The 18,818-nt window shown below is 44.7% G+C and overlaps 1 protein-coding gene across 1 annotated transcript; it reads right to left on the bottom strand.

Annotated features, from left to right (window-relative positions):
- Positions 1 to 1,920: 1,920 nt before the first annotated feature.
- LOC114229809 (zinc finger protein 883-like) lies at positions 1,921 to 18,140 on the bottom strand. The gene is made up of 3 exons (XM_054710035.1): positions 16,897 to 18,140; positions 16,737 to 16,812; positions 1,921 to 2,511 (listed from the first exon to the last, which is right to left on the bottom strand). Exons 1-3 carry the CDS (start codon positions 18,138 to 18,140, stop codon positions 1,921 to 1,923), a joined length of 1,911 nt encoding a protein of 636 aa, XP_054566010.1.
- Between the last annotated feature and the right edge of the window lie 678 nt (positions 18,141 to 18,818).

Below are 18,818 nucleotides of genomic sequence, written 5' to 3'. Positions count from 1 at the left end.
AGGGCACGTGGTGGGGTTGAAGGCTACATTCCCAGTAGCCGTGTGCAGGGGGTAGCCTACCAATGCTTCTCTCTCTCCATTGATGTTTCTATCTCTCCGTCTTCCTTCCTCTCTGAAATCAATAAAAAATATTTTAAAAAATCTCTCATACTCTGGTTTCTCTTCAGATCACATAAAACTTACACCTTTTAAAAATCTCTAAAAATACATATATTTTAAAGGTATAAAATACTAAAACACATTATTCCACTTGAAAAAAATTTATTCTCTAAATCAAAAAAGGCACAAAATGAATGAAATTCCAACATCCATCTTTGTTATTCCATTGTCTTTTTGTTGAAGAAAATTGCCAAAACGCATAGTATATTAGGCAGAACATATGATCAGCGGTTTTAACAAAGATACAGACAGAGCAAATATACATCTGAGAAAAGACTCAAACTTAAATTTGTAGAAAAAATACAATCAAACTGAGGTAGCACGATAAACTTACAAAAAAAAGTTTAAATAAATAATGATTGACCATATTAAATATTATCTAGTATATGGAGAATGTGAATCCTTCATACATTGTAAGAAAAGTGCAAAAAAAGACAATCATTTAAGCTTTATATTTTATTTTTAACCTTTTCCACTCGGATGTCGAGTGTGACTCGACACGGTTAGCATTAGAATAAAGGAATCGCGAAAAAAGCAAGCGAGTGCAAAGGGTTAAAGGATACTTTACTAATTTTTAGAGAGAGAAGAAGAGGGAGACCATTCCATCTAATGGGCTGCAGTCTGGTCCAACAACAACTAGGTCAGTTTTTCTGCAGTGAAAGGGGTTCCCCTCACGGTGATGGGCCTCCAACCAGTGACTATCACCCATGGAATTGAAGGCATTGGGGCACATGGCCCTCTGCAACACCTGGGCAGGAGGTTCCCTTCAAATGTCTTAGCATGCCTTTTAGAAAAGAAAAAAATTCACGTTGGTACAAGACATATATGAGGTTGTCACAGCTACCCCGTTTGGGGTGAGTGACCTCTGTGTCTCACAGCATCAAGACATCATATGAGGACCAGAGTGCACAGTGTTTCCTGGGAAATTATGGGCAGCAATGTAAATTTGGTAAACACTGCTGAGCTAATTTCTGCACCACACTGTTCCTAACGGGCAAAAATGTTTGAGACCCCATAAAAGCTTTTCATTTCATCATGCTTGGAGATCCCAGATCTCCTTATAAACTAACCAAGAGAGACAATAGAACACCCAAGATTAAAGAAGTCTTAGGAAAAAGCCTTCATTATTTTGCAAAGAAAGAAACCTGACACAGGCAGTTCTTCCATTGATGACTTAGGCACTCAATAAACTCATCAAGGGAATGTGTGTCCCTGAAAATGGCAGTCCCTCTGCAACATTATGTTTACTGGGGCCAAGAGTCATCAGTCCTATCTGGCAACTCAAGACAGGGAAACAAGTAAGAACTAAGGGCTCAGATATTCCTAATTTTCTTCAACAAATTAGACAACAGAGTTAGCTTTCCTGGGCACATGAGGATGGTGAGTGATACCATCTGAAGGGGCCTTATACGTGGGTCAGGTGAAATACCTTCAGCAACAGAAATATGCAGTGACATAGACCTGGCAAAACAGCTCTGCATGTTAGAAAGTGAAACATAGATACATATAGTACCAACATAAAAACAAACAAACACAACAGCAAAAATAGTAGCGGAGATGTTACATAATGTAGGTGATTAAATGTATGAGATATAATTCATACTAATGAGACTTCACATATTTTCTTATACTATTGTTAAATCCTAACTAAGAAACTACATTTCGTACACATCTAGGAAATTTTTCACATTTGGACTCTTGTGCGGAGTGAACTTACAAATTAGACTGAGAGACATCTCACATTAATTGCACTAGTAACAGCTATCTATCTCCAGTGTGAGCTCTCTGATGACGATGAAGGTGAGAGTTAAACGCAAAAGATTTCCCACACTCACTACATTGATAAGGATTTTCTCCACTGTGAACTCTCTGATGATATTGGAGACCAGTGCTACTTGTAAAAGACTTTCCACATTCACTGCATTTATAACTGTTTTCTCCAGTGTGAACTCTCTGATGACTACGAAGGTGGGTCTTCGTGATAAAAGATTTCCCACATTCACTGCACGTAAAAGGCTTTTCTCCTATATGAATCCTCTGATGACGATGAAGTGCAGTGCTCCAGGTAAAAGACTTCCCACATTCACTGCATTTATAAGGCTTTTCTCCTGTATGAATTCTTTGATGATTACGAAAATGGGTGCTACTGGTAAAAGATTTCCCACAGTCACTGCATTTATAAGGCTTTTCTCCAGTGTGAACTCTCTGATGACGACAAAGATGGGTGTGAGTGGTAAAAGTTTTCCCACATTCACTGCATTTATAAGGCCTTTCTCCAGTGTGAACTCTCTGATGACGACGAAGTTCAGTGCTTCTGGGAAAAGACTTCCCACATTCACTGCACTCATAAGGCTTTTCTCCACTATGAACACTCAGATGATAATGGAGGCCATTTCTACCTGTAAAAGCTTTCCCACATTCACTGCACTCATAAGGCTTTTCTCCACTCTGATGGCTCTGTTGATAATGAAAGCTAGAAAATTTGGTAAAATCTTTAACACGTTCACAGCAAACAAAACACTGACTTTCAGCATGGACACACTTTTCCTGAACAAACATGTGGGTGCAACTAATGTCTTTCTTACATTCTTTTCTGGTGTAATAATCTTTTCTCCTTTGAAACATCATCCCACGTGTCGAAATAGCATTTGGACTGTCACTGTTCTGAGTAGCCTTTAGGTGGAGATGTCCTGACCCGGTAAGGACACCCTGCCCAACCTCCCCGCATGTGAAATGATTCTGGGACACATTGAAATCACAGCTGTTTGCAAGTGAGATCCTGTCCACGTCTCTAATGAAAGTCTTCTCTCTCAAAGGTTGCTGGTGAACTTTTATCCTGAAGTAAAACCGTTTTGCACATGCCCCACACCTCAACAGTATCTGTCCGTGCTGTGTTCCCTGCAGCTCCATCACGTGGAAAATGTTTCCCAAGACGAGCCCACAACTCTCACAGGGGTGGCTCTTCAGGGAAGACAAGGCTAACTTGGGATTCCTTGCTTGTGGCACTCTTACAGAAACCTTCTGTTCTGTTGCTTCCTCCACATTCTCTGCTCCACAGCAGCAACCTGAACACAAAGAAAGGCTGGTGAAATACATGTTGACCTTATAAAAACAGAATATCTTAACCAGAGATGTTTATTTATCATGACTGGACATGATTCCATGGAAAGATTTTCAACATGAGTGAGTTAAGACTCTGAGGAAATGGCTGTTATACTTTTCTTGGCCCCAAAGGTCAGTGGATGATGAAAATCTCACCAAGGGCCGAAACCGATTTGGCTCAGTGGATAGAGCGTCGGCCTGCGGACTGAAAGGTCCCAGGTTCGATTCTGGTCAAGGGCATGTACCTTGGTTGCGGGCACATCCCCAGTAGGGGTTGTGCAAGAGGCAGCTGATAGATGTTTCTCTATCATCGATGTTTCTAACTCTCTATCCCTCTCTCTTCCTCTCTGTGAAAAATCAATAAAATATATTTTAAAAAAATAAAATAAAATAAAATCTCACCAAGGGAGGGACAGAAGCACAGGATGGGACACAAAGAAGAGAGGGTCTGCTAGTTGTTCCTCCACAAATGGCTTCCATTAGGTCCTTTGATGCTGGTGACGTGAGTCTGTGTAGAATAACTTGAATGTGCTCAAACCTAAAAATCAATTCTATTAGAGCACGTGATGTTCTACCTCAATACAGCAATCGGTGTGCACTCTAAGGCTCTGAAGACATGGACCAACGGTGGAGGGCACTAAAGAGAGACCGGTGAAAGAGGTAGAGGTGCAAAGTTTAGAGAGGTTAGGTTATCCATGGAGTGGGAATCCAAGGAGAGTGAGCACTGATCACTATTAAAACTGAGTCGTTGGAAAAGTATCAACAATAAGCAAGAACAAGTAGAATTGGGTGAGGAATGGGCAATGGTAACAAAACACTGTCGAACCAAATGGGTTCCTAGTTATGAATGTAACAAACCCCAGGTGTAAAAACCTCCCCAACAGCCCTTTACTCAGGCAAGACTGCCTGCGGGTCCACTGTGTCAATCATAAACTCATTTTTCTACTGTGATGCGGAAATGATTCTTCTGCTTAATTCCCAGTTGAGTCATTGCACGGATAAATGATAAAAATCGTAAAAGAAACATTGAAAGGATGGATGGTCAACACTGTGGTAAACAGCACAACACAGATGAGATCACAGGCAAAAGACCTGTGTGAGTGACATCAGCAAGATGGCAGAATCAGAGATATGAGCATCTTCCCCCATCCCAGAGTAAGTAGACAGCTATCCATGAACAAAAACCCCATAGGAAATGGGAATAAGAATATCCATGAAGATGAACAGTATTACAGATACAAATAAAGAAGAACTAAACAGAAAGAATTACTGGAAAGACTGAGTGAGCCAACATATTTGTAGATAGCTACAGTCAAAAACAAGGATCAGAGTTATTTCCAACAACCATTGGCTTCTGCTAACATTGACCAGAGTGACCTGTAATTCGAAAAATATTGGAAATTTTGATTTTAAAAACCACAGAATGGCCCTAACCGGTTTGGCTCAGTGGATAGAGCGTCGGCATGCAGACTGAAGGGTCCCAGGTTCAATTCTGGTCAAGGGCATATGCCTTGGTTGCGGGCACATCCCCAGTGGGGGAGTGTGCAGGAGGCAGCTGATTGATGTTTCTCCCTCATTGATGTTTCTAACTCTCTATCACTCTCCCTTCCTCTCTGTAAAAAAAAATCAATAAAAATATATTATATTAAAAAACAAAAACAAAAATACCCCCCACAGAATGGTCCTAGTCGGTTTCCATCAGTGGATTGAGCATAGGCCCACAGACTGAAGGGTCCCGGTTCAATTCCAACTGTAGGGTCCCAGGTTCAATTGTGTTTAAGGGCACATGCCTGGGTTTTAGGCTTGATCACCAGTAGGGGGCATGCAGGAGGCATCCGAGCAATGATTCTCTCTCATCAGTAATGTTTCTATCTCTCTCTCCATCTCCCTTCCTCTCTGAAATCAATAAAAATATTATTTTTTAAAATACTCATAGAAGGAGAAACCAAGATGGCGGCATAGGTAAACATCTAAACTGCTGCCTTGCACAATTTCAAAACTACAACTAAAAGACAAAACAGACATCATTCAGAACCACAGAAAGGCTGGCTGAGTGGAAATTCTACAACTAGAACAAAAGAGAAAAGCACACTGAGACTCAGAGGAGCTGTAGGAGGCAGAGGTACTGAGACAAGCGCGTAGAGAGGACTGGCAACTGAGTGCGCGGCTGGCTTTCTCAAGCGAGAAGGAGACAAAAGCTCCCGACTGCGCTGAACTCCAGTTCAGTGCAAGACTCTGGGGACCCAGACTCATCCGGGGTGAAACTGGACTGTCAGGAAAGAGAAAAGCACATTGAGACTCAGAGGAACTGCGGAAGGCAGAGATACCGAGGGGCGTGCGTGGAGAGGGCAGGCAACAGAGTACACAGATGGCTTTCTCAAACGAGAGGGGGACAAAAGCTCCTGGCTGCACTGAACTCCAGTTCTGGGTGAGACTCTGGGAACCCAGACTCATTCGGGGAGAAACTGGACTTGTCTGGCAACGGGTGGAACTCAAGGACGGCTTTCTCTCAGAGGTGCTTGCAGGGATTACCACAGGACACTGAGACACAGGGGCCTATTAGGGCAGGGCTGACAGGAAACCAATGCTGTCGGCTCCACCAGGAGACACTGCCCCATCCAAGATGAGCACAGAGGATTTTGCAATTCTTGTCTCATAAGGGTGTCTCCAGCATAGAAGTTCTCCCAGCGTAGACACAGCTGATCCTCACAGCCAATTGGCCTGGAGGTCAATTCCTCCCAGTGATACCAACAACAATCAAGGCTTATCTTCAACAAGACTATGCACACAGCCCACAAAAGAGTGCACCAAGAGGGTCCATCTCAGGTAACCGGGGAAGCTAAGCCACTGGGCCCTATAGGACACCTAGCACACAAAGCTACTCTACCAACTCAGGGAAGAAGCCAAAATGCGGAGACAAAGAAACAGATCACAAATGAAAGAAATGGAGGAAAGCAAACAACTGGATATAGAGTTCAAAACCATGGTTATAAGGATGTTGGATTTTTTAAAAATATATTTTATTGATTTTTTACAGAGAGGAAGGGAGAGGGATAGAGAGTTAGAAACATCGATGAGAGAGAAACATCGATCAGCTGCCTCCTGCATACTCCCCACTGGGTATGTGCCCGCAACTAAGGTACATGCCCTTGACCAGAATTGAACCTGAGACCCTTGAGTCCACAGGCTGATGCTCTATCCACTGAGCCAAACTGGTTAGAGCGGTTATAAGGTTTTTCAAGAATTTTCTAGATAAGGCCGATAAATTTAGCAAGTCCCTTGAGGATATGAAAAAGAACCAACTAGAAATTAAGCATATACTGACTGAAATAAAAAATATTATACATAGATCAAACAGCAGACTAGAGGATTGCAAGAATCAAGTCAAATATTTGAAATACAAAGAAGCAAAAAACACTCAACCGGAAAAGCAAAAAGAAAAATGAATCCAAAATTATGAAGATAGTGTAAGGAGCCTCTGGGACAACTTCAAGCGTACCAACATCAGAATTATCGGGGTGCCAGAAGAAGAGAGAGAGCCAGATACTGAAAACCTATTTGAAGAAATAATGACAGAAAACTTCTCCCACCTGGTGAAAAAAATAGACTTACAAGTCCAGGAAGCGCACAGAACCCCAAACAAAAGGAATCCAAAGAGGACTACACCAAGACACATCATAATTAAAATGCCAAGAGCAAAAGACAAAGAGAGAATCTTAAAAGCAGCAAGAGAAAAACAGTTAGTTACCTACAAGGGAGCACCCATACGACTGTCAGCTGATTTCTCAACAGAAACTATGCAGGCCAAACAAGAGTGGCAAGAAATATTCAAGGTGATGAATAGCAAGAACCTACAACGAAGATTACTCTACCCAGAAAAGCTATCATTCAGAATGGAAGGTCAGATAAAGAGCTTCACAGATAAGAAAAAGCTAAAGGGGTATAGAAAGGGAATGGACTGACAATTCTTGGGGGAGAAAGAGTGTGGGGAGTGCGGGAAGAGACTGGACAAAAATTGTACAAATATGGATGAAGACAGTGGGGGGCGGGGTAAGGGCAGAGTGTTGGGTAGGAATCAGGTCGAGGGGAGCTATGGAGGGAAAAAAGAGGAACAATTGTAATAATCTGAACAATAAAGATTTATTAAAAAATAAAAAATAAAAAAAATAAGCGATGTTGCTGGGTCCGAGAGAGGCCATGTGCCCCTGGGTCTGGATGAGGCTGGGTCCCGGGCCCGGGTGAGGCCATGCACCCCTGGGTCCGGGTGAGGCCGGATCCTGGGACCAGGTCAGGCCGCGCGCACCTGGGTCCGGGAGAGGCCACGCGCCCCTGGGTCCGGGGGAGGCCGAGTGCCCCTGGGTCCGGGTGAGGCTGGATCCTGGGACCGGGTGAGGCCGCGCGCACCTGAGTCCGGGTGAAGCCGCGCCCCTGGGTCCAGGCGAGACCAAACCAGAGGGAGTCGGACCTGCATTACCACCATTTGTCCACCACCCAGAGCTGAAAAGTCAGTGCCGACATGTACACATAAGGAACTGGTGGACATTGAAATTGGGTCTCAAAAGAACTGTTAGTCCAGAAAGAAACTCACTACAGACTGATTCATTTGCCTGTCAGCATAACTATTATTGCTCGTCTCACATTTGGTTCTTATAAGTATATTTCTAATAACACATGATCTCATTCATCTAAGGGAAATGATGAACAACATAGACTGATGAACAAGAACAGACCCAGAAACAAGGAGGCATCGATCGGACTGTCGGGCCTCAGAGGGAGGGTAGGGGAAGGAGGGGGTAGGAGGGAGAGATCAACCAAAAGACTTGTGTGCATGCATACGAGCCTAACCAATGGTTAAGGACAACAGGGGGGGTGGGGAGTGGTGTGGGATGGGAATAGGGGGATGAGGACAAATATGTGACACCTTAATCAATAAAGAAAAAAATAAGCAATGTTGATGTTAGCAGATGACATGAACCTCCCTAGAGAAATTTGTCAAGATGCCACTATGAGCTTCTGAAATTAATAAACAAATTCAGAGGCCCGGCCAGTAGTTCAGTTGGTGAATGTGTGGTCCCTATGAACCAAGGTTATGGGTTTGACCCTCCATCATGGCACATGCAGGGAAGAGTCAGTAATGCATAGATGAGTAGAATAGCAGATCAATGTTTCCGTCTCTCTCTTTCTCTGTCTCATTTCCTGTCTCCAAAATCAATAAATAACGGATGGCTTGTATGGCTCAGTGTGATTCAACATCAACACATGAACTAGGAGGTCACAATTCAATTCCTTGTCCAGGCACATGCACAGGTTGTAGGCTCAATCATCAGTGTGCATCGTGCAGAAGGCAGCCTATTAAACATGATCTCTCATCATTGATGTTTCAAGCTCTCTCTCCTCTTCTTCCTCTCTAAAATAAATTATATATATATATATATATATTTATAAAATTATATTTTATTGATTTTTTTTACAGAGAGGAAGGGAGAGAGATAGAGAGTTAGAAACATCGATGAGAGAAAAACATCCATCAACTGCCTCCTGCACACCTCCCACTGGGGATGTGCCCGCAACCAAGGTACATACCCTTGACCGGAATCGAACCTGGGACCCTTCAGTCCACAGGCCAACGCTCTGTCCACTGAGCCAAACCGGTTTCGGCTAAAAAATATATTTAAAAAAAATAATTTAAAGAATAAATAAATAACCCTAGTACAGCGGGGAGTATTGTGACTTCACCCACCCTCCCCAGGAGAGCAACTACCCAGGAAACTGGAAAATCAAGCAGTACCACAGTCTACAGGGGAGGACAGAGCACACCCTAGGACAAGCATGTCAAACTCTCGACCCACGGTCCGCATGCAGCCCACAAAGAATATTTTTAGGGCCTAGCCAATATAACCGTATGTAAGAAACATTTTAATAAAAAAAAAAAAAAGAAACATTTTAATAAAAATTTCGTAACTTAATTTTTACAGTATCCTGTTATACATAATTATTAATAACGAAGTACAACATTAACTAATGAGTGATAATCGTGTTGCATTCATTTCCCTTACTCGCCTTATATACAGGCGCATCATTTCTCTCCACTAACACTAGCAGGAAATATTTTAGCAGCCCATTGCCATTTCATTAGCCTTGTGCTGACTTGTTTGATGTGAAAAACAGGAAATATTTCGCTTTTGGAGAATAAGACAAATAGGTTTATTTGCGTTACATTTATTAATTTGTGCAGTTATTCAGTGCCTGGTAAATCAATGTTCAAGAAAAATACTAATTTTTATTAAAATGTTCTAATATCTTATGTTAAAGATTACTCATTTATTTTAGCCTTTGTATTCAGCATATGTCTATCAAAATAAACCTACATGTCTGAGAAAAATTATAGCTTTTGTTTTTTTTGGCGGACCACATAAACTTAAACCTTGTTTACTTGGCCAATATTAGCCTTTGAGTTTGGCATAGGGCCTAGGAGATGGGGCCCGGGAAATGGCAAAGTCAAGTCCAGGTCACTGTGACAGTGAGGGTCTTACCCAGCGAGGATACAAGTTCAAAGTTCTCCAGCATCACATTCAGGTACAGCTGTCTCTGACCCTCATCAAGGAGGCTCCATTCCTCCCTGGAGAAGTACAGGGCAATGTCCTCAAAGGTCACGCCAACCTGTCAGAATGGAGACCATTGAAACCAGAGCTGTCTCTCTGAGAACCCCCACTCCTACTCCTTACACACCTTCCCACCCTCAACCTCCTCCAGGGCGCCCGGTTAGTGTGGACACCAGGCCCTAATGCCAGTGCAGGCTGCTCTCTCATCACAGTCCCATTACTCACTGGGATTGCCCTCAGCAGAGCAGCTGGGTTGGGTGGGAAGGATTGGGGGAGGGGAGGGGAGAGAGCAAAGCCATTTAAGTCTGGGCGATGCCTGCAGGGCCCCAGCCTTCCCGCCAAGCAATCCCACTGCAGTCCCCTAGATCATGCCTCCAAGACACAGCCAAGCCTGGGTTTATGCTTCACCTTTAAGTCCCCACACCAGGTCCCGGGGACCATCAGCTCACACTTCCTCCAGATGTGCACACCACTGGGTAACCTTTAACCCCTTCCCATCATCAGACCCCAGTTGAGTCTGTGATGTCCTCCCTGCAGCCTCTGATCTGTCCCCCCATCCTCACAGCCCACACCCTCAGGGAACCTCAGATGCCAGTCAGCCCTGTCCTCTCCGCCCTGCACTGGCTGTGCCTCAGAAGCCACAACGCTCCTCCCTCCCCTCCGCCTCCCTCACGGTCCTCCACGCGGACTGAGCTGCAGGACGTGACAGGCGCCCGCACCCGGGCTGTGGTGTCCGTGAAGGAACCGCTGAGGACCCGGGGGACACAAACTCACCGCAGCCACACGCCTCCACACGGGGGACGCCATTGCACTCCGTGGGCGCAGCGGGGCGGGAGCGACTGGGAGCTTCAACCCCAAGTGTCGGCTGTGAGCGCCCTGCAGGCGCCCCCCATGGGCTGTGAGGCGGGGAACACCCCTCTCCTGCCTTCTCCAAGGGACCCTGCGACCAGGAGCTCCTGACCGCCTGACAGACCTGACAGAAGACAAAACCCGCCCGGAGCACTAGTCCCTCCCACAGAAATGGACAAAGGAAACTTGCCTTTTCTCAGCCTCCATTGGCTCAGCCTGGTGGCATTCCTTACAGGGCCTTCTGGGTAATGTAGTTTCTAGGCTCCAAGTCCGGAATTCTGCATTTCCTCAGAGCTGACTCCAGGCTTGGTTTTGAGGACAAACAGCCCAAGAACACACCAAGTATACTCAGGCCCTTCAATGCCTCCAGGGGAGGTGATGTCTGGGGCAAGTTTATTTCTCCTGCACCTGCTGGCTTCCTTTAGCTGCTGGTTTTGCATATCTTTCTTCAGGACCTGCTCTTCCTGAATGGCAGGCATTGTTTCTTCATTCAGGCCATTTTGCAGGTCTCTCCTTCAGGCCATATGTACCTGGGGGAGGTTGCTCAAGTCTCTAACCTGCCTCCATTGAATCCATTATACAAAGTTAATGTCACAAAACAGACATTCATACTTGTAGGGAGTAGTTATAGGGTTAAGCCTCCAACTGACCTGTAAGCTAGGTCTTGTGACTGCTCCCTAGATCTTTCCTGGATAGCTAGTGGGCTGTGGGAGGTGCAGCAAGTGCTGCCAAAACAAGTGAAACTTACAAGAACATTGTAACTATGGTGACCACTACCTTGTTTACCTCTGACTATAAATAAAGCATCAGTACCAAAACCGGTTTGGCTCAGTGGATAGAGCCTCAGCCTGGGGACTGACGGGTCCCAGGTTCAATTCTGGTCAAGGGTGTGTACCTTGGTTGCAGGCACATCCCCAGTAGAGGGTGCGCAGGAGGCAGCTGATTGATGTTTCTCTCCCATAGATGTTTCTCTCTCTCTATCCCTTCCTCTCTATAAAAAATCAATAAAATATATTTTTAAAAAAGCATGTCTCTCCTTCAGGCCATATGTAGCTGGGGGAGATTGCTCAAGTCTCTAACCTGCCTCCATTGAGTCCATTATACAACGTTAATGTCACAAAACAGACATTCATACTTAAGTGCATCTGCTTCTGATGCCATCCAAAGTGTCAGCTCTGTAGAGACAAAACCCTAATTACCGAGGTCTCCTGTGGGTCAAACTCTGTGCTGGGATCAAAGGGGAGGCAGACAAACAGCAGCTCACTCTGAGAGAAGGTTCCCCTGGAGAAACCACTGCAGTTGAGAAATGATGGCGTTCCCCTGAACACGGGGAGGCCCAGGGTAAGGGCTCTGAGATGTAAAGGGAATGGGAGGAAACGCATAACTGCAACCATGGAAACAGGAGCTGCAGCTGAGCCACCCTGGACCTCATCCTGCACCTGCTCCAGTGAGGGCTGCACATCAGTGGTAGAGACTGTGTCTGATGCTGGAGAAAATAATGGTTAAAATCCAGCCCCGTGGATCTGACACTTGTCTGTGGAGTAAACATGGGGAGCTGACTTCATCTCCCAGATACTGAATTTTGACAGCAATCTGATACGTTTCCATGTTCCCAGGTTGTTGTGAGAATTAAAAAGAGAAAACGCTCAAAAATCCAACCCTGGAATCCAGGCAACAAGTATTAACTTGTTACTTTTATTGATCTTGGGAGGCCAGAGTAAGCGCCATCAGTCATCTGCATGTCACCTTCAGCCAGCTGAGATTCAGGGAGCTCTAGTGATTCTGCTGGAGATTCCCAGGTGGGCGCACCACAATGAGACCTGAGTGCCCACAGCACCTGCCTCCCTGCAGCAGAGTCAGTGGCTTCTTATAGGTCCCACCTATAGATATAAAGAGCCAGGGGCCATCGCAACCAAATGGACGACCAAACAAGCTGAGTGGGGCAACAAGGGTGGTAGGTGGGTTAGTGAGGTACGACCAAATGACTGACCATCAGGCTGTGTGCAGTGACCATGCTGGAGGGGGGTCAGCAAGGGACAACCAATCGACTGATCAGCAGGCTGCGTGGGGCAACCAGGCCAGCAGGTGAAGCAGTGAGGGGCAACCAAACGACCGAACAGCACATTGTGTGTGGCGACCAGGCTGGCAGGGGAGGGGGCGGGGTGGAGCGTGAGGGTGACCAGGATGGCAGGGGGGCAGTTAGGGGTGACGAGGCCGGCAGGGAGGGGCAGTAAGGGGTGACCATGCTGGTGGGGGTGGGGCGGGGAGACAGTTAGGGGTGTCCAGGCCGGGGTGGGCACTTGGTGGCAACCAGGTTGTCAGCAGGGGGCAACCAGACTGGCAGGCAGGGGGGCTGTAGGGGCAATCAGGCAGGCAGGCAGTTGAGCAATTAGGAGCCAGTGTCCCCGGATTGTGAGAGGGATGTGCAACTGCAGGTTTAGGCCCGATCCTAAGGACATCCCCCAAGGGGTCCCGAATTGGAGAGAATGCAGGCTGGGCTGAGGAGACCCCACTTCTGTGCACAAATCTTGTGCACTGGGTCTCTAGTTTCTTAATAAAATGCACCCAAAAACAAAGGTGCATGTGGGTATTGGGGAGTGAGAAGTGTCTGTCCTGGGAATGTCTCTGCAGGGAGGGCGGGAGTTCAAAGGAGACGGAGATAGACAGAGAGAAAAATCAATGCTGAGAGAGAAACATTGATCAGGTGCCTCCTGCATGCCCCACACTGCAGATCTGCCCAGATTGTGAATGGAACCGTGACCTCCTGGTTCATAGGTCCACATGGAAACACTGAGCCATGCCAGCTGTGCTCTCAGCAATCATGTTCCTATATATCGGACCCTCTCCTTTGTTCTATGAAATCAATGAAAATGTTTTTTAAAATAAATTATTTATTAAAAAGGAAAAATTATTAAAACATTCTTCTAATACAAAAAAAGCATATAACACTCCTGAAAAAAGGCTAACCATAAATTCTTACAAAAAAGTACAATCACACAACAGTGAGGTAGAATGACAAAATTACAGAATATGTTTGAACTAGAGGCCTGGTGCACAAAACTCATACACTCAGGGGTGATCACTCAGCCCAGCCCGTGCCCTCTTGCAGTCCGGGAGCCCTTGGGGAATGTTCGATTGACAAAGGTAAATAACACTTATCCTATCTAATAAAGAGGGAATATGCTAATTAACCATCACACCCTCACAAGATGGCAGCACCCACAGCCAATAAAGAGGGAATATGCTAATAGAATACCACACTCGAAGATGGTAGTGCCCACAGACACACGAACGCAATGCCCAGTTCCCTCAGCCCCCTGGGGCGGCAGGTGCATGACACTGCTGGGTCCGCCCATTTGCGCACCTGCCTCTGTTGTCCCCCAGTCCCCACAGCCCCCAGTAGCCCAGGGCCAGCCCAAGGCACAGGAATACCTCGGATGTTGGCTGCCCAGGGCCGCCTGAGGTTCAGGTACCGAGGGCCGTTCGAGGCTTGCGCTGCCAGCAGTGGCAGCAGCATGATGGGGGCATTGCCTTCCCAATTGTTCGGTGGTCTTCCGCCCCTGAGAATTCCTGAACTGTGACAGGGGGCAGGCCAGCCTCAGAGACCCACACATCAGTGCATGGATTTTCATGCACCTGGCCTCTAATATTCATATAAGGAATTATAAAGAAATGTTTGTACAAGCTTTATTAGAAATAACCAAATATTTATTAAAATGGACAACATGATGGTGATATATTCAAAGGTAAGAATATCTACCAGAGCACTAGCCGGTTTGGCTCTGGATAGAGCATAGGCCTGCAGACCAAAGGGTCCCAGGTTGGATTCCGGTCAAAGGCATGTACCTTCGTTGAAGACTCCTTCCCAGCCTGGGCCCTGGTCACAGCTGATGCAGGAGGCAACCAATCAATGTGTTTCTCTCACATCGATGTTTCTCTCTGTCTTTCCCTGAATCTTCCACTCTCCCTAAAAAAATCAATGGAAAAATATCCTTCGGTAAGGATTAACAAGAAAAAGAATATCTATATATAAAAAAAAAGAGATGAGTTACTAATATATCTTTAATAAATCTCCAAGAATTTATGAAATATAAATTAAAGCAGAAAAATACTTAGAAAAAGCAAAGTTCTTTAATAAAATGGAATGTAAATCCATGGGCACTGGGAAAGCTGTGAAGAACAGAGACAGATCAAATGAGGTCAGGAAGCAACTACACAGTGAGTGATCTGGTCAGTATTATGAGTGTAATGATGGTTTCCGTTTCATGCACATGTCAAGATTTATGAAACACTATACTTAACACATGCAATTTACTCATCACAGCTGTTAACAATGGTTCAAGATAAAACAAATGTACGTTCACCTATTTTGGAACAACAGGTTTGGCAACTCTATATTCAATCCACCTTTTTACGCTCTCTGAGAGTCTCATCGCATGACAGAAAATGCAACAAACAATGAAGAACTTTCACCCAAACCCACTGGAATGCTGACTGACTGGGTCACAAAAGCCACATCCCTGGATTAAAGACAGCCTTTGTCTTCATCTTTGTTCTACTGCCAGAGCGCCAATCACTCTGATGGGAACACCTGAGAAGCTACAGGAGCCACAAAACCTCTTGATTATAATCAATGCCAATGACCGCTCCACAGACGATAAACATGCCTGGAGTCCCTCAGATTGGGGTAATACCGCTCCTGTAGTTTTTACATCAAAAAAATTTCTAAGGAAGAAAAAAAATATTTCTGCGTGCAGGTTTAGATGAAGACCATTCCATCTAATAGGCTGCAGTCTGGTCCAACAAGAATTAGGTCAGTGTTTCTGCAGTGAAAGGGGTTCCCCTCACTGCAATGGTCCTCCAACCAGTGACCATCACCAATGGAATTGAAGGCATTATGACACATGTCCCTCTGCAAGAGCTGGGCAGGAGGTTCCCTTCAAATGTCTTAGCATCCCCTGAAAACAAGAAAAAATTCACGCTGCTCCCAGACATACTTGAGGTTCTCACAGCTACCCCGCTCCCCCCATTTTGAAGTGATCTCTGTGTCTCAAAGCATCCATCTTCACATAAGGACTAGAGTCCACAGTGTTTCCTGGGAAATTATGGGCAGCAAAGTAAATTTGGCAAAAACTGCTGAGCTAATTTCTGCACCATAGTCTGCCCCAACCTACAAAAATTTTGGAGAGCCCATAAGTTTTTCACCTGATCATGTTTAGAGAGCCTAGATTTCCTTATAAACTAAGCTATAGACTCAATAGAACACCCAAGATTAAAGAAGTCGTAGGATAATGCCTTCATTATTTTGCAAAGAAAGAGACCTGAGACCGGCAATTCTTCCACTGGTGACTGAGGCACAAAATAAATTCATCACTGGCATCTAAGGAAAGTATGTCCCCGACAATGGCAGTTCCTCTGCAACCTTATGTTTACTGGGGCCAACAGTAATGAGTCCTATGTGGCAACTCATGACAGGGATACAAGGAAGAACTAAGGGCTGAGGTATTCCTAATTTCCTTCAACAAATTAGACAACAGAGTTAGCTTCCCTGGGCACATGAGGATGGTAACTGATGCCATCTGTAGGGACATTATAGGTGGTTCCGTGAAATACCTTCAGCTACAGAAATATGTAGTGACATACACCTGGGAAGACATCTCTGTATGTTAGAAAGTGCAATATAGATACATATGGTTCCAACATAAATACCAACAAATACAACAACAAAAACAGTTGAGGGGATGTTATAACATTTAGGTGATTAAATGTATCAGATATAATTCAGACTGAGACTTCACAAATTTTCTTATACTATAGTTAAGTCCTAAGAAAATACATTTCCTACACATTTAAGAAATTTTTCACATTTGGACTCTTTTGTGCAGAGCGAATTTACAAATTTGGCTGAGAGATATCTCACATTAGTTAACAGTCATAACGGCTTTCTCTAGTGTGAGCTCTCTGATGACATTGAAGACTACTGCTCCTTGTAAAAGATTTTCCACAATCACTGCATTTATAAGCCTTTTCTCCTGTATGAACTATCTGATGAGTACGAAGGTGCGTCGTAGTACGAAAAGATTTACCACATTCACTGCATGTATAAGGCTTTTCCCCAGTGTGAACTCCCTGATGATATTGGAGACCACTGAATTGTGTAAAAGTTTTCCCACATACACTGCATTGATAAGGCTTTTCTCCAGTGTGAATTCTCTGATGACGACGAAGGGCAGTGCTCCAGGTAAAAGATTTCACACATTCACTGCATTTATAAGGCTTTTCTCCAGTGTGAACTCTCTGATGAATACGAAGGTTGGTGTTAGTGCTAAAAGATTTCCCACATTCAGTGCATTTGTAAGGCTTTTCTCCAGTGTGAACTCTCTGATGAATACGAAGATGGTTGTTAGTGGTAAAAAATTTCCCACATTCACTGCATTGATAAGGCTTTTCTCCTGTATGAACTCTCTCATGTTTATGAAGGTGAGAGATATTTTTAAAAGATTTTCCACATTCACTGCACTCATAAGGCCTTTCCCCTGTGTGAACTCTCTGATCATAATGGAGGGCACTGCTACTGGAAAAAGCTTTTCCATTTTCACTGCGCTCATAAGGCCTGTCTCCACTGTGCAAAGCTTGCTTATCACTTAGGCTGTTAGCACTGCTAAAAGCTTTCCCATATTCAAGGCAGTGATAAGACCTTTCTCCAGTGTGCAAAGCTTCATGATCACCTTGGCTATTACTACTGCTAAAAGCTTCCCCATATTCACTGCACTGATACGGCCTTTCTCCAGTGTGACCTCGCTGTTGATCATGAAAGCAAGAAAATTTGATAAAATATTTTCCACATTCAGAGGACACAAAACACCGATTTCCTGAATAAAAACCCTTTTCCTGAATAAACGTGTGGGTGTAAGTAATGTCTTTTCTGGTGTAATCATTTTGTCTCCTTTGAAACGTCATCACACATGCTGGAGTAGCATTTGGACTGTCCCTGGTCTGAGTAGCCTTTAGGTGGAGATGACCTAACCCGGTAAGAACACCCTGCTGAACCTCCCCGCAGGAGAAATGATTCTGGGACACATTGAAATTGTAGCTGTTTCCAAGTGAGATGCTGTCCACCCCTCTAATGACAGTGTTCTCTCTCCCGGGCTGCTGGTGAAATTTTACACGGAAGTAAAACCGTTTTGCACATGCCCCGCACCTCAACAGTATCTGTCCGTGTTGTGTTCCCTGCAGCTCCATCACGTGGAAAATGTTTCCCAAGACGAATCCACAACTCTCACAGGGGTGGCTCTTCTGGGAAGACAAGGCTACCTTGGGATTCCTTGCCTGTGACACTCTTACAGAAACCTTCTGTTCTGTTGCTTCCTCCACATTCTCTGCTCCACAGCAGCAACCTGAACAAAAGGAAACACTGGTGAAGTACATGTTGCCCTTATGAAAACAGAGTATCTTCACCACAAATGTTTATCTGTCATGACTAGACATGATTCCATAGAAAGATTTTCAAGATGAGTGAGGTAGACTCTGAGGAAATTGCTGTTATACATAACGTGGGCCCAAAAGTCAGTCGATGAGGAAAATCTCACCAACGGAGGGACAGAAGCACAGGATGGGACACAAAGAAGAGAGGAAGGTTCTACTCATTGTTCCTGCACAAATGGCTTCTTTAGGACCTTACATGCTGACCATGTGAGTCTGTGTAGAATAATTTAAAGCTGCTCAAAGCCATAAAAATTAATTGTATTAGAGAACATGAAGTTCAATGTCAATATAATAATATGAGTGCACTCCAAGGTGCTGCAGGTATAGATGAACGCTGGAGTGCAGTAAAGAGAGACCTGTGAAAGAGGCAGAGGTGCAAAGTCCAGAGAGGTTAAGGTTCTCTGTTTGCTGGGAATCCAAGTAGAAATGATCACTATTAGAACTGAGTAGTTGGCAAAGTATCAACATAAGGACAAACAAGCATAACTGGGTGAGGAATGGGCAACTGTAAGAAAACACTGGGTTTCTAGCTATGAATGTAACAAAGTCCAGCCGAGAATTCCTCCCCTACGATTCTTCACCAAGGCAAGACCGCCTGTGGGTCCACTGTGTCAATCATAA

Source organism: Eptesicus fuscus, chromosome 21 (assembly GCF_027574615.1).
Source record: "Eptesicus fuscus isolate TK198812 chromosome 21, DD_ASM_mEF_20220401, whole genome shotgun sequence".
Lineage (NCBI taxonomy): Eukaryota > Metazoa > Chordata > Mammalia > Chiroptera > Vespertilionidae > Eptesicus > Eptesicus fuscus.
This window is presented reverse-complemented; position numbering and strand designations above follow the sequence as displayed.